General features: G+C 42.6%; 1 protein-coding gene across 1 annotated transcript; it reads left to right on the forward strand.

Annotated features, from left to right (window-relative positions):
- The first annotated feature begins 356 nt into the window (after positions 1–356).
- On the forward strand, positions 357–23,001 carry rftn1a (raftlin, lipid raft linker 1a). Its single transcript, XM_026347670.1, has 10 exons — positions 357–629; positions 7,110–7,261; positions 13,584–13,767; positions 16,172–16,280; positions 18,498–19,245; positions 19,338–19,541; positions 19,787–19,896; positions 20,026–20,129; positions 20,604–20,679; positions 20,977–23,001. The coding sequence occupies exons 2-10, from the start codon at positions 7,114–7,116 to the stop codon at positions 21,388–21,390; spliced, it is 2,097 nt and encodes a 698-aa protein (XP_026203455.1). The 5' UTR covers positions 357–629; positions 7,110–7,113; the 3' UTR covers positions 21,391–23,001.
- The last annotated feature ends 72 nt before the right edge of the window (positions 23,002–23,073 follow it).

Consider the following 23,073-nt stretch of genomic DNA (forward strand, 5'->3'; position numbering starts at 1 on the left):
ACTGCAATAACCTTAATCGGAGACCCACATCCATTTGAGACCAACACACTGAAACAAAAACTTCACACGGGTTCAAAGACATCTAGAAACAGTCATCTGCATATTACCTGTAGATGGTTACTTTTACTTATTATTCAAGGTTGCGTTCGGGGACCATTTCGTAAATGACAGTTTCATCTATGTGAAGTCTACAGAAAGGTTTATATTGTTTTTCCATAGTGTTGCAGGGGATCCGACGTGGAGAGCAGCCAGTGACGAACAACAGGGAGGAGAGAGCATGAGTGGAAACAACTCTCTCCTTCCCCTCTCATCATCTCTCTCTCACTCACACACACACACACACACACACACACTCTGCTGACAGACGGAGAAGTAAGCGGAGTGTTCATCATGAGTTGCCGGCGAGACTGATCAGCAGTCAGTTGTGTTTTGTAGATGGAGCGTTCACGTCTTCTTCCCATTGGATCAGCTGTGTCACAGCCGCCGTGTGTGTGTGACTGCTGAAGACGTCAGGCGGAGACACTCAGGACGGACGCGCAGTCTCCACACTCAGGTGTGAGGACGCTTCGGGTCCAGCAGACGCTTCGGGTCCAGCAGACGCTTCGTGCAGACTGGGAACCACTTGATTGGTAAGTTTAAGTCTTTTCACTGTTCGTTTCTTTCCTCACGAAAGAGTTTCCACATCTCCAGAGGAACGCGCTGTTGGTGACGCCAGGCGACGTGAGTGACCAAAACTAAAAACTAAATGCAATAGTTTGAAATAATAGTGTTGTCTCTTTTTCATCTATGTGGTATTTGAGATTACACTGTTATAGTAAAAAATAATAATAAAAATGAAGACGATTATTAGATAGTGCAGGGGTCGTGAAGGGGCGTTTGGAACCCTTTCAAAATAAAACACCTGTGACAGTGAGAAATCCTCTTGGTTTAGACATCCAGCCAGTCGTTTGATTTATGTGATGCTTTGTGCCACTCGTATTCGTTGGGGGGAAAGACATGAATAAGCCCCCTGCCACTGTCACAGGTTGAAGTGAAGTCGAGATATGCGCGACGGAGCAAATGTGTGGAGCGCAGATGGAAGGAGGGGTGGAGGGTGTGTGTGTGTGTGTGTGTGTGTGTGTGTGTGTGTGTGTGTGTGTGTGTGTGTGTGTGTGTCAGAACAAGAAAGATGTGGTGCGTAAGCGACCTGTCGTGTATCATTTCCCGTTCACTAAACCGCCGCCGTTAAGGGGCAGCTCCAGCGAGCCACGTGTTTTGCGAGTGTGTGTGTGTGTGTGTGTGTGTGTGTGGAGACAGACTGGTAGTTGAACGCACCAGGAGAAAAAAAAATAAAATGTAACAGAAGTACTCAATTTCAAGCTGCATTGCACCCACTAAATGCATGGGCATCAGTTATTTACATGACCACGTATGGGTGCTCACTGTATAGTTTGGAAACCTATTTTGAAGCACCCATGAGTGCTGAGTGACATCTAGTTTATCACATTGACCATATAAACTGTAGGCTGGAAATTCATCAGTTGTTCCGAAATTAAGTCTATTATGTTTAAAATGATGGATTCAAGTATTTTAAGAGCACATCTCTAGGTTTAGAAATTTGATGCCCCAGCCAAAACAGTCCTCCTTTGTTCGTAAACTGTTCTTTTTAGAGCAAAATGGGCTGTGCAGGGAGCTGCTCAACAGACCAATACATCAATGTCATAATTTGTTTTTATCCTCCCCATGCAGCCTCATTAAAACACCTTTTGAGGTGACTATTTTGTTGCCTGGGGGAAATCACGCCTTCCTCCAGACAACTTGATATGCTCCCAGTTGCTCATGCTGTCTGTCTTTTTCATCTTGGCTGTCTGTCTCTATTGCCTTTTCCCTCTGTCTTTCTCCTCATTGTGTTGCTTGTTTTCCCATCATCGCCAGCTTCCTCCATCCTTGGGTAGATACTGAGTGACACCCTAGGACCGCACCCTAGGAATCAGTCTGTCACCTCTAATTATGAAATTTAGTGGGGAAACATACAATATTATACAAGATCTTAATAATAATCCAGAAGTTTTTATGGACAGAGCTGTATTTGTATTGTCAAATTGCCATACATAAAATATGATTTAATTCAGAGTCACACACTTTTAATAGCCTGAACATTTCTGTGCATATATAGTAGGCTAGTTGTAATGCCATCCGCTCTCAAGTAGCTGGAATTATGGTTTCTAAACAGACCTAGAGTGTGATAATATAGGAGTGTGAAATCCAGCAGTGACACTTTTATTTGCTGCTCCTTGCTATAAATCAGTTCAGTGCATCAGGTGCAAAAACCGAACACAACCGGCAACTGCAGCATATTACATGCAGCAAATGCAAACAGTTTTCCTCAGGTGCCATAAAGTAGTTATAGTCAGGACTCGTGCTAAACAATCTGCCTCATGATATGACTCTACTCAAGATCCTGAAATAGTAAACTTTCATCCCTAGTTAACGTTTATGGCAAAAGTTTTCTATTAAAATTTGCCACTGTCACTTCGCTGTCAGGCAACTAAACTGGCTCAAGTTTTGTTAGAATAGGCTACTACTATCACTTAGTTGCTAAGAGAATCATGTGATAATAGAGGAAAGGTAAGGGCATTAGTTTGAAAACTAGTATCTTGTCTGACATTGCAAACCTGTGCTGAACCCCACTTCTTGCACCGGTTCCTTATTGTTAATGCAGATTATTTAACATTTATAACATAATTAACATGATGGTATCTAGTCTGCCAAGTAGTACATTATGGGTTTAAGTATGTATTATAATATATATCATCATCACTGTCATTAAAAAAAAAAAAAAAAAAAAAAAAAAAAGCAGTGACAAGGCTAATGTAAATTGTTCAGTATGAAGAAACTAGAAATGAAAGCCTCCTGGTGTTTCCGTCTATATTTACTGTGAATTTTCCCAAGCCTGTGCCCGCCTGTAGCTCTCCCACTGCTGTGAATGAATGGTGCTTCTTGGAAAGCAGGCATCCTCCCGTGAGTGGCGCGGGTGGTAGCAGAGCAGTGGCATATCACAGACGGATTATGCTCTCTCGTAAATCCGCTGTCATTTCAAAACTCTCTGTTACATGAGATTCTATAATGAGAAGCCCTCTGCTAGTCCCTGTCTGTCTCCCTTTTCACTTTATTCTCTCTTTTTCACTGCTTTTATCTGTCTCTCGCTCCCATCTCTCCCAGTTTAATGGGTGTTTTTTTTGCTGTCAAGGCCGTTTTCTGCCTGTGTGTATGCGTGAGAGCAAGTGAGAGCTTCTGTTTGAAGTCGACGTGTAGAGAAAAGGGCCTCGCATGTAGCAAAAGGCCTTGAGTCTTGAACTCGTAGGAGTTTTTCCCGATACAACAATGCTGTTTTTTTGCATTCAAAGTTATGTTAAATTATACATATCTGTTCCAAACCTTACATACAAGAGCTCATATGTTAAAGTGATCCCTTTGTTTCAGCTGTCAGCATACAATGAAAAGAATGATTAGATGTTCAAACAGATGAGCCTTTAGGCTACTCGAGACCAAGACTAGAACCAATCAGGTTTTATTGAAAGCTATAAAATCAATTGCCACTAGCAAAATAGTAAGCAAATTATTCCAAATTGTTATGACTTTTTAGCCCCGTTCTAATGCATTATGCATAGAATAGGGACAATGAATGCACGTGGTTTCTTTGAAAATTGAGGCCATTTGCATAGGAATAGGTTAGAAATTGTATTAAAGAGTACTAGAGCCAAGACAGAGGGCACGAAAGTGGATCTACGGAAAGTAGTGTAAATCCTTCTCTATGGGCGTGTGTATCCTAAATGTGCTTCTCTTCATAACCCAGTTGCTGAAAAGTCATAATTATCATATTTTAACCGTATTTTTGTCCCCCATTTTTGTGCTTCACCCTTTGACCCTCTTTTTCCCTAATGAGCCAGACATGAAGCTTGCTGAGCATCGTCACATTAACCTGGCTTTGTTCCCGTAGCAGACAGAGCATGTGCAGCCCTAGAGGGAGAATATTTGGGGAGTGGATCTACATGCTGTAGTCATAACCCAGGTCCCACTCAGCTGCTGTCTGTCTGTCTGTCTGTCTGTCTGTCTGTCTGGAGACATTGTGATCATTTTATAGGACTTAACAGGCTCAGCAGGGAGCACTTCTGCTGCAATAACTCATTGAGTCACCACACAGAGAAACAGAATGGATGGTGGGAAGAATGGAGAGGTTTTTAGAGTTTTCCAGTGGGACATTTTATGTATTGTGGGCAGATAGAAAATACACAAAAATTTCCATTGAAAAACAGAAACAAAATTTTTTAGTCATTTATTAAAGATTTAGTAATTTTTTTAGCTTTTTAGATTCATTCATGTGCAGTACATAATATCATTTTCAGGGACAACCGCAAACACCAATATTGTTTGCCATGAGCTCTGGACCCTCAGGCAGGAGCACATTGACCCATTGCACAACTAAAGCTCTAACATGCAAAAAGATACAGATATGCTGCTGCCTTAGTATGGACTGGTGAGAAAACTGTTCTGTGGTCGGACAAGTCAAATTTTGAAATTCTTTTTGGAAATCATGCCTGTTATCCTCCAGGCTAAAGAGGCGAGGGACCATCTGGCTTATCACCAGCACACAGTTTGAAAGCCAGCATATGGGATGTTATGGGGGTGCATTAGTGTACACACCATAAGTAACTTTTATTTATGCTGAATGACATTTAAAGGTTCTGGAGCATCATATCCTGCCATTCAGATGACATCTTTTTAAGAGAAGGCCTTTCATATTTCAGCAAGACGATGCCAAATCACTCTGCACGTTTCGCAACAGCATGTCTACTTAGTAAAAGATTCCAGGTGCTAAGCTGGCATGACTGTAGACCAGATTGGTTACCCATTGAAAACATGACAAAGAAAGCCCCTGTATAGCAACTGTTAGTCTTTATAAAGAAAGAATGGGGGGAGATGCTTTCAAAACTGAAACAACTCTAATGCTGAGAGCTGTTACAAGACGAAGTGATGCAGGGGCATGTTTACAGTAATAAACATGCCCCTGTCCCAACACTTTTTTAACACATGCTGCTGGCATCGAATTCAAAATGAGAATAAATCTTTCAAAACACAAGAACATTTATCAGAATAAGTCTGTACCATTTCCAGTTAAATATAGGTTTTAAATCATTTGCAATCATTATTTTTTAATTTTCATCTTGCTCAGCATCCTGACTTTTTCTTTAAATGGTGATGTAGTAATGAAGTGCGCAAACACACAATGTGTTGACAGAAAGCATGCATGAGGGTGATAAACTGAGGGACAAAAGGGAGAGAGTAGAGTTTGAGGAAGATAATAAAAGAAGCAAGACAGTAGAAAGTAGAAGTCAGATGAACTTGTAATGAGCAGGTGAAAGTTAGAAATTATTGCAACTTAAAAGAAGAAAATTAATAGTTTAGTGTGCGACTAATCAAGACCATTGTACCAATAGAAATAAGGCAGTTTTCGTAATCAAGGCAGACAGAAGTACAGGGGATGCTGAAGAGAAAAAGGGGTGATTAAAGCATGGGTCAGACCAGGGGAGAGAGTTTTGGAAATTATGAACAAGACAAGCTGAAGAGATAATGGTTTGAGATTTAAGAGGGGCAAAGACAGGAGAAGGGTGGTGTGACGAAGAAGAGAGGAGAGTCAGTCTGATGAGATATACTGTCATCCCTCCATCTCCTCCTCCACCCTCATTGTAACAGAGCATGTTGTAGTGAAAAAACATGACTGACTAACACCTTGTTATTCACAAATTTCTAAATGCAGACGAATTATCAAAGATGCTGCCTATTTGCAACTTTCTGACCTTTGGAAATGTATACACTGTCCAATCAAAGTTGTAAGTCACCCACCACGCACCTCACACACACACACACGCATACACACACATAAGGCTTAATGTCATCTGTTGGGATCGTTAGCTGAGTTAATGTCCATGCACTTGGCCCAATGGGAGTTACTGTGTCATTTTCCACGCTCCCCAAACAGATGCAGAGATACAGATATGGACCTGCCTTTGGGGAAAACATATGTACACACACACACACACACACACACACACATACAGAAGCACACCTCACAGTGCGGCCCTTACACGGTGTGGCGGACGGGGATATTAAGCGTAACTGTGGCAATGGTTTGAGGGTGCCAACATTGTCACATCAGATTAGCTTGATGATATTTGACCATACCCTTCTTCTCATGTCTTTTGCCCCTAATTCATCCTCTGATTTTACACCCTTAACCCATTTATCATTCCTCTGCATTTCAACCCTAATCGTTCGTAATCAAAAAACCTTCTCACTCTTAATTCCTTTTTGTGCAACTAAAATCTCTGGATGTGAATTGCCTTGAAATTTGAATCTCCCTCCAACGTGTGGTTCACATCACCTATCCTTGAAGGCACACTAGTCTTTACACAATCTGAAAAAGACTGTGTTTAGACTTCCTTGCTTCAAGGCTACCCTGGGATCAACATGTAAATTACTAAGGTACAACATGCTCACCATCCTCACTCCTTTCCTCTTCTCTAGTCTATCTAGTTTCATGTCGCTCTGCTTGACAGGGCAGGAAATTGGTCTCATTTCTACTTTAATTCATTCTGATCAAACATGTCGCTCCCAATCAGCCCTATTTGATTAGGAGATGCCCATATCACAGCCCACCAAGCAGGTAATGCCTGACACTCTCATATTTCAGTATCATTGGAGTGTGTGTGTGTGTGTGTGTGTGTGTGTCTGTGTGAGAGAGAGAAAGAGACCCACATCATTGTATTTTATGCATCTTGAGCTTGCAAGTGAGAAATGTCATTTAGGCGTGTGTGTGTGTGTGTGCTCTATTGGAAGTGCTAATGTGTTTTATATATTTAGAAACTCTTATCAATTCCATGTCTCACACTCGAGTCTTTTTAGCACCGTCCTCTAGTGTTTCCTACAGAATTAGATTATGTATAGTTTGCTTAGCTTGATAACGCAGCTGTATTCCAGAGTTAGCTTGGCAGTTCTTACACACACTTCTTACACGTTTGCAAATAACTCAAAAGCACAGATACAAAAGATCCTCTTCTCTTCTCTTGCAGAGACATGGGGTGTAGACTCCCTAAGCTGCGCAAGGCAGAAGAGAGACAAAGCCCGGGCAATATCTACTCCACTCTCAGACGGCCTCAGGTGGAGACTAAAGTGGGTGTGGCATACACCTACCACTTCCTGGATTTCCTTTTAGGGAAAGAAGGTATGGATACTGTAACAGTCTCTACACGTCAGTTCTCCTGTGTGCACCTTTCCTCCTCGTTTGTTTTGTCTTGTCTTTCTCGAGAGCTTGGGCTGGTCCTGTGAAACCCAGTGGACCATGCATTTCATGAGACTTGACCTGACTTCTCCTACACTTGCACTACTTAAAATAGACAGGTGTTTTTTTTTTTACGTATCATTTTTCTGATAAAGAATGTAGACATGAACATTAAGGATAAAGATACAGCTGCTAAAGCATTTTAGTTAGAGACTTTAAGCTTGCAAAACAAACAACAACCAAACAAATGCATGTTTCTGTTATTTAACTTCCTGACCTTCAGCTTGGATGTACTTTTAGCTGTTGCTGTACAACCCTGAAATCAAACTTGAAAGATAAAAACATTTGCATAACCATATGATCCATATAATGTACTCTTTTCTACTGAATCGCTGGCAATATGCTGCTCCTCCTTTGTTCTTCATATGTCTGTGATAATTATTTTAAGTGAAGCGTGTGTTTAAAAGAGCAGAGAATGAATGAGTAACAGGGGAGTGAGGGCGATTTCAGATGCAGCTCAACTGAAAAGAACAAATCTTGGCCATCAGACGCAGCAGGCAAGCTTCATTCAGATCTGATTCACATTTGTCCCAGTTCCAGCCTGGAGAAGGGAACAGGCTCCAAGGAATGTGTCTTCACATTTGGTAATGTGAAGACACAAAGTCAAAGCCAAAGTAATTAAAACGAATTCTTAATACTGTCCACCCTGTTCTTTTTTAAGTATTGTTATTTACATACTAAACTCTGCTCTGCTTTGTCATCCTGAACTCTTGGTTACACAGTTTGTGTGTTCCACCCTTAAAATAGCCACAGTTGCTATTCCAACTTCAACCAGTTAAATGAAATGTTTAGGTCAGCAACTGTGTGACTTGAGGGCAAAAAGTGGCTTATAAGCTGAAGTCGTGTCTGTATGTATTGCGGGGAGTTCAAAGAGTCTAATTCTCCGATTCAGCTATATTGTGCATGCTGTAGCCGTGCCCTGCAACGTCCCCCTGCCTCACCCTCGCACAATGACAAAGGCTGATATGTGCTTGAACACTGTCTTAGGAATGGTGTGTGTGTGTGTCTGCGTTATGTGTGTATCTGTTTGTGAAAATGAAAAATTGCGTGTCTATTAATGTGTGTGTGTGTGTGTGTGTGCTCACAGCATCTTGAGAATGTTTGATGAGAATCCTCTAGAGGCATCTGGCTTCTAAAAATACTTAGTCTGCCATTGTGTTGGTGTGGACTGTGAAGAGATGGAGGAGATGGACGGAGTGATGGAAGAGAGACGAGAAGGAGAAACGGTGTTAAAAGCAGTTATTAAGAAAAAATCCCCCCATTTTTTTTTTTTTTCCTTATGGCTTAATGTTTCTACAAGCCGGCGCTGTGCACTCCATCACCCGACATGCTGAAGCAGGTGCAAGTGAAGAGTTTAGAAGAGTTTCCAATGCAACATTGTAACAGACAGCAGGCACAGACCCACAGCCAAGTGGCAGTGGTCCGGTTGCCAGTCGGCTTCATTTTCCGCCAGCCTTGTTATGTTTGGCAAAGTAGTTTGGCGGAGAGTAATCTGGCAAACCGAAATAGTGGCGGTGACCAAAACAGATAATAGGCATGAGGATTGTTCATCTTTCTCGTTGTTAATCAAATGGGCAGCAACGCACACGCAGAGATACAGAAAGGCCCGGCCACACACACACACACACTCGCACGCTGATGGCGTTCAAATAAGGAAGCATGGAGGCTCATTCACGCACGCACAAAACACTTAATAGTCAACAGAGTTAGTGTTATCTTTCGACAGACAGGCAGGTCATTTATATGGTAAACTCACTGACGCCACCTGAGCTGCTTAAGATGGGTATACCCTATTTTTAGGAAAAAATAACACTACGAATTGATTGTGTGCATGCGGGCAGTTGTGAGTGGGTGCGTGCGTGCCTCTCTGTGTCTCTATCGCCCTCTCCGTTTGCGATAGAGAAACCAAGAGGAATGAAGGATTCCTGAAGGATTATCTGATTGTTTGTGGAGATTGAGAGACGTCATTCCCAGCAAAGGGATTTATTTGTATGTCTGTGTGTGCTCGTTTGTGTGTGTGTGTGTGTTTGTATGTAGGAGGCAGATAGAGGAATCTGTATGTCAGCCCATGACATTGAGGAAACCCACGGTCAAATCCATGCTTTAATTCAATTTGGCTTCCATTAATAACGTTATTTCCTTGCCAGTGTGACTTGACGACTCCCACACAGTAATGAAAAACAAATATCTTCGCTGGTGCCCCTGTGAGATATGTGAGACTAGATGTCTGTTTATTAAACTTAATTGTGTTTTCAGGAAGAAGAGCTTAATGTTCAGACCGGAGAGGCGTGCAATGTGGTTTCTAACTTAACCTTTGACCCGTGAGTGATGGAACAACAATGTGGCTGATAATGTAGTGTCAGCCTTTGTTTTATGAGCTCTAGCGATGCTTGAGCTGAAACATGTTTCCAAGTGACTAAGCACAATTTGCTCACACTGGGTCACAGCGACCCTGTGGAGAAATCCAGGGAGGAGGAGAAATATGTTCAATGTTTGAGGCATTTGGCCTGCGCTTAACACATAGACAACTTATTAGGTTTTTCAGCACCAGCTCATCATTTGTGCTCAAACCAATGTGTTATTCTACTGAACTGTCTTATTACTCTCTGATCACCAATCTGCTGCACCTAGACAAATCATCCACCTTTAAAAAGTGCCACGATCTTCACTGTCTGTGTTGTAATGCTGATTGGTTACTTTGACTTGAATGTAGAATAGGAACTATAACAGCCAGGTGTGGCATTTGAACCCAGTCTGCTTTATGCCAAAGTTGTGCTCTGATAATGAGCAGAAGAAACAGAGAGAGAAGAGAAGATGAACTGAAAAGAGGTAGAATGGAGGAGGAAAAAAAAACCCTTAAAGTAGAAAGTCAAGGAGGTGTAACAAAGAACAGAGGGTGAGAGAATGAATAGCACACGAAAACTGAAAGACACAGCAAGCGTTAGTGGGGTCTGGAGCAGCGAGGGGAGCGGGTGTCTCGAGAGAAAGGAGAGGAGAAGTCGAGAGAAAAGAGAGGTAGAGGTGTGAGAAAGAGCGAGCGTGAGCCAGGAATCCGCGGATGTGCGAGGAAGTAAGTTAGGTGTGATGCTGTGTGACTAATGCCGGTCTCTGGAGCAGACAGTGAGAAGCTGAACTCCGATGATGACTTTTTGCCACCCTGCAGAGACACAGACCCACTCAGCTCATTAAAACTTACAACATGTGTCTGATGCTCGGTGGTTTGTAGTGCTTTTGTATACCTGTGGGCAAGTTTATTCTGCACAGGCACATATACTATTTATTTCCATGTTTGCGTGAGCCACATCTGAATGTTAGGATAGGTGTTTCATCTGTTGACAGAGCTTGATATATTCCTTTTACTGCACATGATATATCTTTGCTATCAGTATGTGTGTGATGAATTCGACTCGGCTCCAATCCATCACTTTGCAACATCTGCACTGCCTGACACACTTTTCCCAGTAAACACATAAACATTTTTTTTTTATGAAAGATTTTTGAAAATGCTGATCTGACATACCAGTGGTTCAAACTATTTTTCTGGATGATTTTTTAATGTCGTTCCAGTATTGGTGGCAAAAAAAAAAAAAAAAAAGCCTATTGAGAATGCCAGCAAAGATGGCAGAAAGCTGCTATGTGTCAAAAGTGAGCAAGACTAGAATTCACAGCATCACAAGAACATGGTACTGTATGTGCCTTAAACGCCACACGGCGTTCTCACCACAGCAAACCTTTTTTTCCTCCTGCGTGTATTTGCCAGCCATTTTCGTTCTTGTAAATCGGGTGCACTGATGAGATCAAACCTCATTTTAATAAGCTCAAATGCTGCTGACCAACAACTGTCATAGCCTATGGCTACATTCCCCAAACAGTGGGGAGCTCCTGGCTCCAGGAAGATGATTATTTTATAGTCACTGTTTTGGCACATATCCTCGCCTAAAAACCTCTGCGAGTCATTAGAAGGCCATTTAAATAAACGTGAACCTCCAGGAAGCAGGGGGATAAGCCTCGAGGTTGGCTGTGAGTAGTAATCCCCATGCATTACCTAGCAGGCTTAGCTCGAGCTCTTTCTCATTCGCACACACTCACTGAGACAACACTGGCAAAGAGATGGCCCGCACACACTCGCTCAGATGCCGTGGCACACATAACCCACAAGATATGATTTTTACAGTCGCACGCTGATTCGGGGATTTGTACAAGGAATTAATAAGCCCTTTCAAGCATCTACAGGGGAAGCGTATGACTCTCACACTCCCTGTGCAGCCCTGTGAAACCCAGGGTCAAAAAAAGTGACGCGTTGCTCACAACACACAGAGGCTGTCATGTGGTCGAAGCTGCGAGTTGAGATGGAAATAGCGTGAGTGGGGATTAACTTTGTGACAGCTGCTTCTTGAGCCCATTAAACAATGCACCCTTGGATGTACAGTATGTGTCTTATCTCGTGCAACGAACGCACAGAAGAGGTCCACTCTTTGTCTGACTCTTTAAAACGCAGTTTCACACTGAAACGCACATGACCACTTCATCGCCTCGAACCCTCTTGATAAACACGCGCACTCCTTTGCTACCCCTCCTTGCCCTCACTAGCTGACTCTATAAAACTCCACCCAACTTTTTCTGCCCTGAGCCGTTCCCATGTTCCCATTCTGGAGCGGAATTGCAACCTCCCTTTAAATCCCACAGTGGCAGACAGTATAAATGAAGTCGCTTCCCAGCCTAAAGCGCTGCATAACATCCTAATAACTTCTGTATGCCTTGCCTGCACCTCGTCGGTGGCTGAGTGCCAGCCGTGCAGAGCTAATGACAGCTAATGACTGTTTACCGTGACAGGATCGTTGTTATCCCCCCCTCCACCGCCACCCAACCTCAGTCTCCAGCTGTTATTACTATTATCACTCTACTGCTTTTGATAAGTCTCTGCAGACACCCGTTTAAGTGTTTGCTTGACGAAAGGCCTTTCGTGGTTCCAAGCAGTCATGCCAAGATGATGTGATGGTTGGATTTCTCTCAGGTAGTTTTCCTCCAGTTGTTTAGCTGAGATGGGAGTCAGGAGAGTGTGTGTGTGTGTGTGTGTGTGTGTTGGCGCGCTTGTATCATAGAATCCTGGCCAGTTTCTCATATGTGTGTTTTTGTGATTGCACGCACACACGCCAGATGATGGAGGACAAATTGAAACTGAGATAGCTTGCACATCTCTGTGTATGCGTGTGTTTTGTGTGTGTCTAGATAATTTATTCAGGTTATTTTCTCTTCTCCAGACCCATGCAAATGAGATTGAATGGGAAAGGGTGACAAGCATTCAGGCACAAACAGACAGCCTCATCTCTCTCTCTCCCCCTCTCCAACACAGCTCTGCTAACTGCCCCTCTCTTTCTGTGTCCCTTCTTTTTTTTTTTTTCCCCCCACCTCTCTCATCTCTCTCTCTCTCACACACCTGGTTTCATTCGGTGATACAGAAACGCACAGCCATGCATGCACGTGTTTCCTTTAAAAGCCTGTAAACAGAGAGAGAGAGAGCCTCACCACAATGTGCTGACCCCCGAGAGGGTGGCTCTCACAAACATCGCGCTCTCCCTGGTGGATTTGCCATGACAGTTTGCTTCCATACGATAAGCTCCGCTAACCGTTTCCACTGAAGTGAAGGGGTTTTCTTTCCATTGTGTTTGGCAATAAGGGAACGGGCTCGGTGTAATACCATACGCCCAAACAGGCAATGCGATAGCTTTGTCTTTTAAACCTTTTGATGTATGAGAGCGTATTTCATCAAACTGTGTCTGTTGTTGTAGGTGTTAAAAGTCTGCGTCTGGCAATGTGGATGATCACTTCCCAGCATTTATATACAGTAGGTGCATGTCTTTGTGTTTTCCGAGAGCCAGGCTGTGCAGCTGACAGTGAGCACAGAGGCTAATAGTTCTGGTGTAATTAGTTTCAGATTTAGCGTGAAGATGCCATGTGTTGGTGTTCAGTGGGAATTATCATAATGAAACATGCTCTGTCTTTGTTCCTTCACACCCTTTGTCCCGTTTTCTCTTTTTTCTTTCCTCTTCGTTCCAGCTTTTATTCACTTTCAGATAACTTACTGGCATTTCTGTCCTATTTGTAATCTGCTACATCCTTTCCTTGACCATTCCTTGTTACCTCTTCTTGTCTAACCCTGTTTTTCTCACTCCCCTCCCCTCTGTTCTCCACCCCCCCCCTCCAGAGGTGCCGGTGTCATCCGTGCTATGTCTGTCCTCGGTCAGAGAGCTGCCTGTTCAGGTGAGGGAGCTCTACGCCCAGGGGTTTGTCCTGGTTGCTGTGCACCCTTTCGTCCACCCCTGTGGGCCTCGGCATGCGCACATCCAACGCCAGCTCCACCGGGCCGTGCTAGTTCGAGAGACGCCGAGGTACACAAACTAAACACAGCCTTGTCTTCAACAGCAGCAGCACCTTCACTGTACATGACAGATTGATTAAGATAAATGTGATTCATTCGCAGCCAGATTTAGTAGGTAGCAGCTTTTGTTTTTACGTGGAAGTCAACTGAGACCCATTATCACAAGCAAATTTCTGATCCTCACCTCCTTTCCTAGATGTAAAATTAATTGCAGATGAGTCAGCCACAAAAAATGACTAACTTTAGCTCACTGTCCTAATTCTTTCACTTTTCACTATACATGATAATATACTATAGTGTGTGACTACGCTGTATAATGTGAATCTATCTATTCTGTAACCCAGATATTTTTCAGTAACACTAAGAACTATAATATTCTCCACCATATTTGAACAGAGTTTTATTTTCACACCTCCCTACTATCAGCTCTGGTACAGCGTGCGAGCTGAGCTTTATTCTCAGCATCTCATTGTGGAAGTTGCTGGCATTTGCAGAGACCTCCTAAGACTTAATGTTTCAATATGCATGCTATCTCAGGCTCATAAATTAGCACATGGGCGCACCTTTTCATTTTAATCCCTATAGGCAAGAATTTTAGAATAATAACAGTAAGGACAGTAAAATGTTCGGGAAGTACATTTATCCATTTTTGTTGTTCATGCAGTCTTGTTGGTGGATTTGTCTTTAGCTAGATTTTAGTGTCAGAGATTTAGGACTTAAGTTTTGTGTCTCAGGATGTGTCAATTCTTCCAGTGAGAACACTGGTACTGTGTTTGGTAAGCTACATTTCCACAACTTCCTGCTGATAGCTTCTATTCATTGACAGTCTATCAGTTCATTCCAGATTGAAATATCTCAAATACTATTGGATGAATAGCCATTGCACATCTGGAAGTTGAGTTATGGCAACTGGGTGGATAAATAAAAGACAAGTTGCGTCTAAGGCTACCTCTGTTGAGTGAGAAAGTGTTGATTGGCACATTCGAGGCTGCCCTCACACCTCTCTCAATCCACACGTCTTCTTTGTCCAATATGTGAACCTCACTGTCCTCAAAAGAGTGTCATTTGGTCTTAAGATGAAGGTACACAGCTGATTTTGAGTTCTGATGTGTTACTCCTCCCATGTAGCGGCTGTTTGGTTTCTCCAACGTACATCTCAGAGCATTCTTCACTGCACTGGACGGCATACACTTTATTGTTCATATTGTGTTTTGGAGTCCATTCTGGAGGTAGACAAGTCTCTGCCTGAGTCTGTTGGTGGGTCTGAAATAGACAGGTATGCTTTGTCCTTAGGCAAGACCTCCTTATACGTACCCTGCCTGCCTCATTTGTGACTCGCTTTGGAGAAAGGCATCTGCCAAATGACAAATGATAAATGTACACCTCTGTCAATCATTGTGTCTTTTCACTCAGAGAACCTTAGTTACATGTATCACCCACCATATGTTGTCTCCTACCTCTTGCAATTAAAGGAATTCCTTTGCTTAGTCTACAGTTTTAGCCAGCCTCCTGAGTTCAGTGTGCTCTTTTGATGTGAATTCAAGGAGCAGCATATTGTATTCATGCATACACACAAACACACACATCCTCAAGTGCACAGGCAGGTGCCAGGCTGCTCTTTTGATGCCCCTCCTGCCATGTGGTCCTGCTGCTTCCTGGCACCTGTCACCGTGGAGACGTCTGATTGCATCATGAGTGCTCGCCAGTGGGGAACAGCACGCTGAAAGAGAGAAGCCATCTCTCCATCCTTTCATCTGCTTTCTTCAACAATGGCCATCCCCTCTTTTCTTTTGTCCTCCTCACCCCCTTGGTCCCCTTTGCTCTGCCTTTTATCTTTTATCTTACTTTTATCACTACCATCCCTTTTCATCAAAAGCCCTAAAAATGAAAGAAAAATATCTGACAGATCTACTGTTTCGAATCTAGCTAGGAATGTCACTCATGCCTTAAGAGCACAAGATATTACGACGGCCATCCCACTGACCTCAATCCAAATCTGAAGAGGCGTATTTGAATACTCCTTTTATGATGGTGTCTTGCAGTCCCTTTTTCTGTCTATAAATCTATTGTCATTGTGTTGAATGTGTGCTTTCCTTAAATGGAAAAATCACCCTGTCCCAGAACTGACATTATGTTTCTGCTGTGATCGTTCTAGGTCAATGAGCGCTCATGAACATAAGTATTTCTACCAGAATGTATAGAGCCGAAGCTCATTTAGACTGTAATATTACTGTGTGATGGAAGTTGCTCCAGTGATAATGAATAGGAAATTAACCCAAAGGGAACAGTCCAGGCTAATGTTATAACAGTGCGAGCACACTTTACATTTCCTGGTTTAAAAGAATAGAATATAACTGTAAATTATATGTGATTGATGGATATTTGGTTCATTCTTTTCATTTCTCATCCTGTAGTTCAGACAAAAGCCAGCTGAGGTGGGCGAGACATCATCTGGAGACAGATGTGTGTGTGGCTGGTCACCAGGCTGCTGACCCAGAAGTGATCCAGAGCTATGTGAAGAAGGTAAGTTCAAAGGGGCGTAGAGTTAAGTCGGCAATCCACATTTTCTTTACAGTTACAATAAAAAATAACCTTATGATGACCTTCGTAGTTTGATGTCTTCAAATACTGTAGTATCCATTAGCTGGATACTGTAAAACTGTAATTTCCAGGTTATTAGCCTTGTTGCCAGTACATGCAGCAATATAGTACATATAACTGAATGTGTCTGATTAAACAAGTCGGAGTGTAAATCTGCACTTTCTTTGTTTGGTCCAGTTTGAGAGAACTAATGATGCAATGATCCAAGTCGTTTTCTCTTAGTACTGACGCTCAAAAAAACAAAAAAAAGAGAGAGTAGGGAGAGTATCTCCCAATCTCACTGTGAATGGCATTGTTTTTATGTACGATGATATAAGGTTCACTGTGGGTAATAGTCCTTTAAAAACAAAACAGAAAGGTGAGTGATACAAGGTGTCCAGTTGTGATTAGTGAATATAGGGGTGGTAGAGAGAGAGAACTTCAGGGTTAGTGGTTTGATTTCCAGTTCCTCCTGGCTACTTGATGAGGTGTCCTTTGACAAGGCACTGAAACCCTGTAGTAATGCCAGTATGTACTGTCTGGTAGCTGTCCAACCACGATTTCCCCAAGAGGATCAATAACATGCAGTATATTAGTATTAAAGTGACTGGTGGTTGGTTAAATCATTAGATCATTGGAGTAGAAAAACAAACCTATGTAGAAGCCACCCCTCCTGCCACCCCTCCTGCCACCCCTCCCGCCACCTCTGCCTCTGTACTTGTTGCACTGTGCGTTTTCGTGTGTATTTTTCATTTTGGCACAGCTGTGACATGAAGGAAACATTACAGAGCACAAACGGCTACAGGCAACTGCCTATAATTGCCTGCCTGTGCCATATGGTAAACTGCTGGTCCTGACATGCAGAGCTTCTCCAAGTCAAATAGAACAAATTTGATTAGAGGTTTTTCCATTTCAAATATTGCAATTTTATGTGATTGGAGAGATTTTAACAATTCACTGTAAAAGGGAGATGAGCAAGAACGAAGACCATTTGCAACATGTTAGACCCAAGCGGGCTGTATAAAAAATGAGAACAGGAAAGAAAACGTACTGGATTCTCACTAGTTGCATTACCTGCCACACTGTTCACTCTTCTCTAACTGAGAAACAAAGAAATTAACTATATAATGTATGAAATGTTACAGTAGTGGGGTAAACTATATAGTGAGAATTCAGCCAGAAATACTGAGCCTAACCACAGCATCGTAACTGGCATTTATCAGCTGTAAAACTCACTTTTAGTCTCTCTGCTCATGAATTTGCCAGCAGTCCAGCAATGGGGAAATGAAAATGTGCTCTATTGAATAGATTTGCATCTGAACACCCAGAGAGCACAAAGGGAAACCTGATTGGATGGAAATGCACATCACTGAGTATAATGTGATAGGCTCCGGCAGCGTGACATGAATAACCAATCAGATCACAAGCTGCCACAGAGTTCAAGATAAGAACCTAGGAGCAGCACTGGGAAGACACTGACATGCTGGTGTGTGTGTGTGTTTGTGTGTGTGTGTGTGTGAATTAAATTCATGAAATCTCTATATTTCTATTTTCCACTACTCACTAGCCCACCCATTCTCAATTGGTCTCTGGGCGCACTCATCAGATAAAACTGTGTGAGCATAGGTGTAATTGTGAGTGTACCGGATGCTAATAGAGAGACTGTATGTATGGATGGATGAGTGAAGTGTCAAACGTAGCGGGTAACAGGGGAGGATGTGTCTCATTATTGTTCAGTGGTAGTTGGCAATATGATTTCTCTCCCATTGAGCCTGTCTAAAACTGTCAGCCCAAATATCAACTGACAATTAACCACCAGCACTCCATGGGAGGGAGTGACACTCACACGCACGCACACGCTGTCGCACACGTACACACACTGATGCGTTGAGATAATGAGGTCCTTTTGTTATTTGAATATTTGATCTTTGCTCATGATTAGGTAGGATGTTATTTTGCACAATATCTACTCTGCCTACGTCTGCCTTTGTTTGTGTGTGAATGAGGCTTTGCCTGACTACAGTAGAAGGCACCGTACAAATGTATTTAAAGGCGGCGAATTAGGTATTTTACATTTATGTTTCACTCAGATTAGATTCTAATGGTTTGTTGATGTGTATATAGTTCACAACAATGTGTGTGTTTGTGTTGCACCTACAGATCCAGGATGTTGCAGAACAAGGGGTGATGTTTGTCGGCTTTCTGCAGCAGCCAGGTGGTGGACCCTGCTTCTTGGGGCATTGGGACCCCGAAGAGCTGTCGTCCTTACATTCAAGCCCATCACCCATACACAGACACCCCGCCAGCGCTAACATCACCCCAACAGAACCACATCAGAACGATGTAGAACCTGACTGTCTCCCCTTTGAACCTCGACAGTTAGATCGTGACAGTGTAGAATGTAACGCGCAGCCTTTGGTGCCCAGAGGCCCCGACTTCAGCCCTCTGAAACCCACCCAGAGTTCAAAGTACAACACAGAAGAGTTAGATGAAACATATCAGACCTCGGAGATCAGTCTCAAAGAGTCACTAGATTCAACAAACCAACCTCAAGAACACTGCAAATCTGGTACAGACACACTTCAATGGTATCCCAGTGAAACCCCAGAGGATGCCCAAAGGAACCCGCTTAGTCCCAGCTCTTCAGAAACTACAGGTACAACCAGGCAGCAAGAGTGTAGACTACCAAACCTCAAAGAATCCACAGAGAAACATTTTAACCTTCCGGACCAGAGAGAAAGACGAGCTTCAAGCTCAGACAGCTGGCTCAGTTCTCCGGAGCTCGGACGCAACCATGACAAAACATCACATGAACGAAGCAGAGTGACGACACACAACAACAACAACCATATCCGGCTCAAGAGTTCGGAGAAAGATAAGAATGCAACTGCACCTCCGGCACCGGCTCGTAAGCAGCCGTATCCCGTTTGTTGCCTAGTTTGACATATTGTGTGGAAGTTTAACTCTCTCCACAACTACTAATTTGTCTTGTGTCTGTAGGGATGCCACTCTTCGCCCTGTACAACCACACAGGGGAGCTGAACACTTCGCTGAGGTTCTACTCACTCAGGGTGCCACTTCGAGTACAAAGAGAAGCAGGGTTAATCACAGACGTTGACGCACACTGGCTTGATCATATGACTCAACATTTCACAAGTGGTGCTCACCTCATTGATGGTTTCTTTCACCTTGGTGATGATAATGGTATGTTAAATGGATATATTTTTTTAATAATAGCCTCTTTTGGCTGTACCATACAACCACAGTTATGTGCTGTAAGTCTGCAGCTGACACTGTAAGTCACTGTTCAGTCACCTGTGGAATAGGTAGGCTCAAGCCAGGGGCAAACGGGGAGGATCAATAATGAGAAATTGCAGAGTGTAGATGAACTCTTAACTCCTGTCTGGATCACCTCTGATGCTCTTTAATTTGCTCTTTTCTCTGTCCAGACAATGGGGTTTCATGTGTGGATAGTGTGTTCATCTTCCAGAACTCTGCTGAGGAGACCACAATCGCCTCGTATGACGCCATCGTGGTTGAGCAGTGGACTGTCGTTGACGTGGGTCTTTTTAATGCTCTGGAGAAGACATGCAAATTGCATATTTTGCACATTTATTCCTGCTTTTTTTTGTATTTATATGATTATATACTGTTTGTGTAAGTGTTTGTATCTCTGTCTCCTGCTCAGGGTGTTGTGGTGAAGACGGACTACATCCCGCTACTCCAGTCTTTAGCACCATATGGATGGAGGCTAATGTGTGTGTTACCAACCCCAATTGTGAAGACCAACAGGTATTCAACTACACCCCAAGATACTACTGCTTCAGCCATATTCAGTAGTCACATTTCTACCTAAACTTAGTCCTAGTTTAGTCTGCTAATTTACATGTCATCACACCAAATAGTGTCACCTAAACCAAAAAGCAGAAGACTGCTGCTTTGGGGATTTTTTTTCTCCCCTACACGTTGCCTGTCTCATTCTTTTTGGGATTAGGACTGACAGTGTAGCGTAGATACGCAGGACAGATGGTTCAAGATCTAACGAATCCTCATCATTTGCTCATCTCAACATGAAACTGCTTTTGAAATCTGTTGGAGCTGTGAACAAAAACACTGTCACTGCAATAAGTTTGTCTTGTAACCTGTCACTTTACAAAACCGCAGCCAACAGAAACTAGATTTTAACAAATGTAGCGATATGCAGGTATGACAGATTATAAGATAACAGGCAACGGCAGTAAAAGTGCAGCTCTCGTCTTTCTGCAGTGACGGGAGTTTGTCGACCAAGCAAATCCTCTTCCTTCAGAGACCCATTCTGCAGCGCAAGAGAAAAGACTTCAAGGTTTGCTCCCCTTTTTCTTACATCTTGAAGCCAAATCTGTCACTTGTTTTTGTTGTGCCTTTAGGATATGCGACTTTATGTCACAGAAGGTGCCATTAAAAAGTCATGTTACTAAATATGGGATGTACAGCAAATATAAACCCACTCGTAAAAAGTCTATTAATAGGCTAATAGTCACCCTCAAACTGTACAGGAAAGAGGCATCAATGAAGGAGGCTTTGTTATGGTTTGTCAGGTGTCTGGAGAGATGGAAAGAAAAAAGACACAAAACTGTCTCAAACATCTGTTTGATTTCAGATGCCGAACCTCAGGGGTCGCACCAAGGCAAAGAAAAACTCGACTGGAGACGAGACAGAGTGCAGGTCCCCCTTGATGGAGACAGAGATGGACAGGTTGAGGAGAAACACTAAAGATGAGGAAGAGGAGAGTGAGCGCAGGCAGAGCTGGGACAGCGGAAGGAGCGAAACAGCCAGCCCCCGGGAAGGCGGCGAGGAGGAAGCTCAACATCAAAGGGGCTTCTCATTGCTATCAGGGAGCAGGATTTCTGTTGAAGACCAGGAAGAGGAAACCGACATAGACGAGATCCCGCTGTCCAAGCAGGAGAAGTCAGTGAGATGGACAGACGTGTGTCACAAAGATGATGGAAGGGCCAAAGAGGAGGTGAAGACGGAGGAACGGATCAAACACCAGCTGTTTTCCGGTGTTTGTTGACATGTTGGACACAAAACAAGTAGAGGGAATCAGCAACCCGGTCGAAAAAAAGCCTTTTTAAAGGAACGTTTTGCTCCTTTGTGGACAAGCCAGACATAGTCAGTCGTATGCTGTATAACTTCCGCTCTGTTTAGAGCGTTGGCTTCTGTAAATGACAAAGTGGTGTGTAGTTTTTTCCCCGCTATGGGTCAGTGTTGCTAATTGATGTGAACTTACATGAAATGAAACATGGCTACACATAAAGCTTTAAGTATTATTTTACTACTTTCCTTCTAATAGGGTTGTTAAAAAGGAACTATTAATTTCACTGAACTCACTGTATTTTTATATGTAATGTATATAAGTTGAGTAGGAACGAGAGTGAAGAGGCTCTGAATCGGTAGCACACAGCATTAGTCATACGTGTGTATTTTAGCTTATTAATGATGTCGCCTGAACAAAATGATTATTTTACAAAGAAGTTTGCTTAAGAACCACCAGTTGTGAACTTTAACGTTTCGCTAAGAACTACAGAAAGCACTTGATTAGAGTGATTGATTCAAAAGGATGTACCACAGACTATAAGGTTAAAGGACACAATATTTTTTTTAGTCCATGGCAATTTTAATTTGTTGTATTTAAAATGTTGCATTGATGATTTGAGGAACAATCTGTTCATATTACAGAGAAGATTGTAGTAAAGTGTACTACATTTTTAGCCTGCATATTATGGGGGTGAAATGAATTTAACACACTCTTTCCATTTGCCTCCATCTTATAGGAGTAGTTTCAAACCTTGGCCGAATTAAACCACACGTTTCTACTTGGCTACATACATGAGAAAAGTTAGAAAATGCTTTTTTGTAACAGGGGATTTCCTCTTCAGACAGTGTGTAAATTTGAAGGAACTGACTTATTTCCTGAACCAAGTATTATGTGTATAGTGTGCCATTTAAGTGTTTATATAAAGGCAGAGGTCAATAAAGTCTTTTAAATCAAACACATTTGATTTCTTTTTTTTTTTTTTTTTTTAAATCCAATGCTACTGGCATAAAGGTCTGCCCCATCCACCAAAGAAACAACTTGAAAATGAGTCTCAGTGGCGCAACCCCCACTGAGAGACGACAACAAGAAGCTTGCAACCATCTCCGAGGGATGTTCAGTGATCCAAGCCAATCGGAGACCACCTGGAGGTTCTATTACAGTGCACCATGGGATACTCACTCCACCCAGGGATGAGAAACAGTTTATGGATATGTGGTTGTGTGCAACTGAGGAACAGACACTACGTGGAAAAATGCACTGCGTGCATCTAACAACGTGAGTGAGTAAAACAGGCAGGAACCCAAGCCAATATACGGGAGACTGTCGAGGAGGTTTGCTCTAAAAATAAACACAAAGTGTGAAAGTTTGCATGTAAGTAAAATGTAACAATCGCACCCATTTAACTCAAACACTTTAAAATCTTCAGTTCTGCAAATGAGTTATATATATATGCACAAGTATGACACTTGTAAGGTTGGTTTTATCAAGTTGGCAGAGGAGGCTTTCTGAAGAAAATGAGTTGACGATTTTTGTAAATACGCTCAATTAGAACATTTTTCCCATTTTACTGCTAAGCTGTAGCTTCCTATAGTCATAAGAGTGGTTTCAGCAATGATCATACTTACCCAAAATGTTAAAATAGTGCTACTGCTTTAGGAC

The sequence above is a fragment of the Anabas testudineus genome, chromosome 11 (assembly GCF_900324465.2).
Source record: "Anabas testudineus chromosome 11, fAnaTes1.2, whole genome shotgun sequence".
NCBI classification, from domain to species: Eukaryota; Metazoa; Chordata; class Actinopteri; order Anabantiformes; family Anabantidae; genus Anabas; species Anabas testudineus.

Bases quoted from the DNA above. Each gene is read 5' to 3' on its own strand.
- rftn1a (XM_026347670.1), top strand. From the start codon at position 7,114: ATGGGGTGTAGACTCCCTAAGCTGCGCAAGGCAGAAGAGAGACAAAGC. The intron at 7,262-13,583 runs GTATGGATACTG...CCCCCCCTCCAG, and splicing joins TTTCCTTTTAGGGAAAGAAG to AGGTGCCGGTGTCATCCGTG. The intron at 19,542-19,786 runs GTATGTTAAATG...TTCTCTGTCCAG, and splicing joins TCACCTTGGTGATGATAATG to ACAATGGGGTTTCATGTGTG.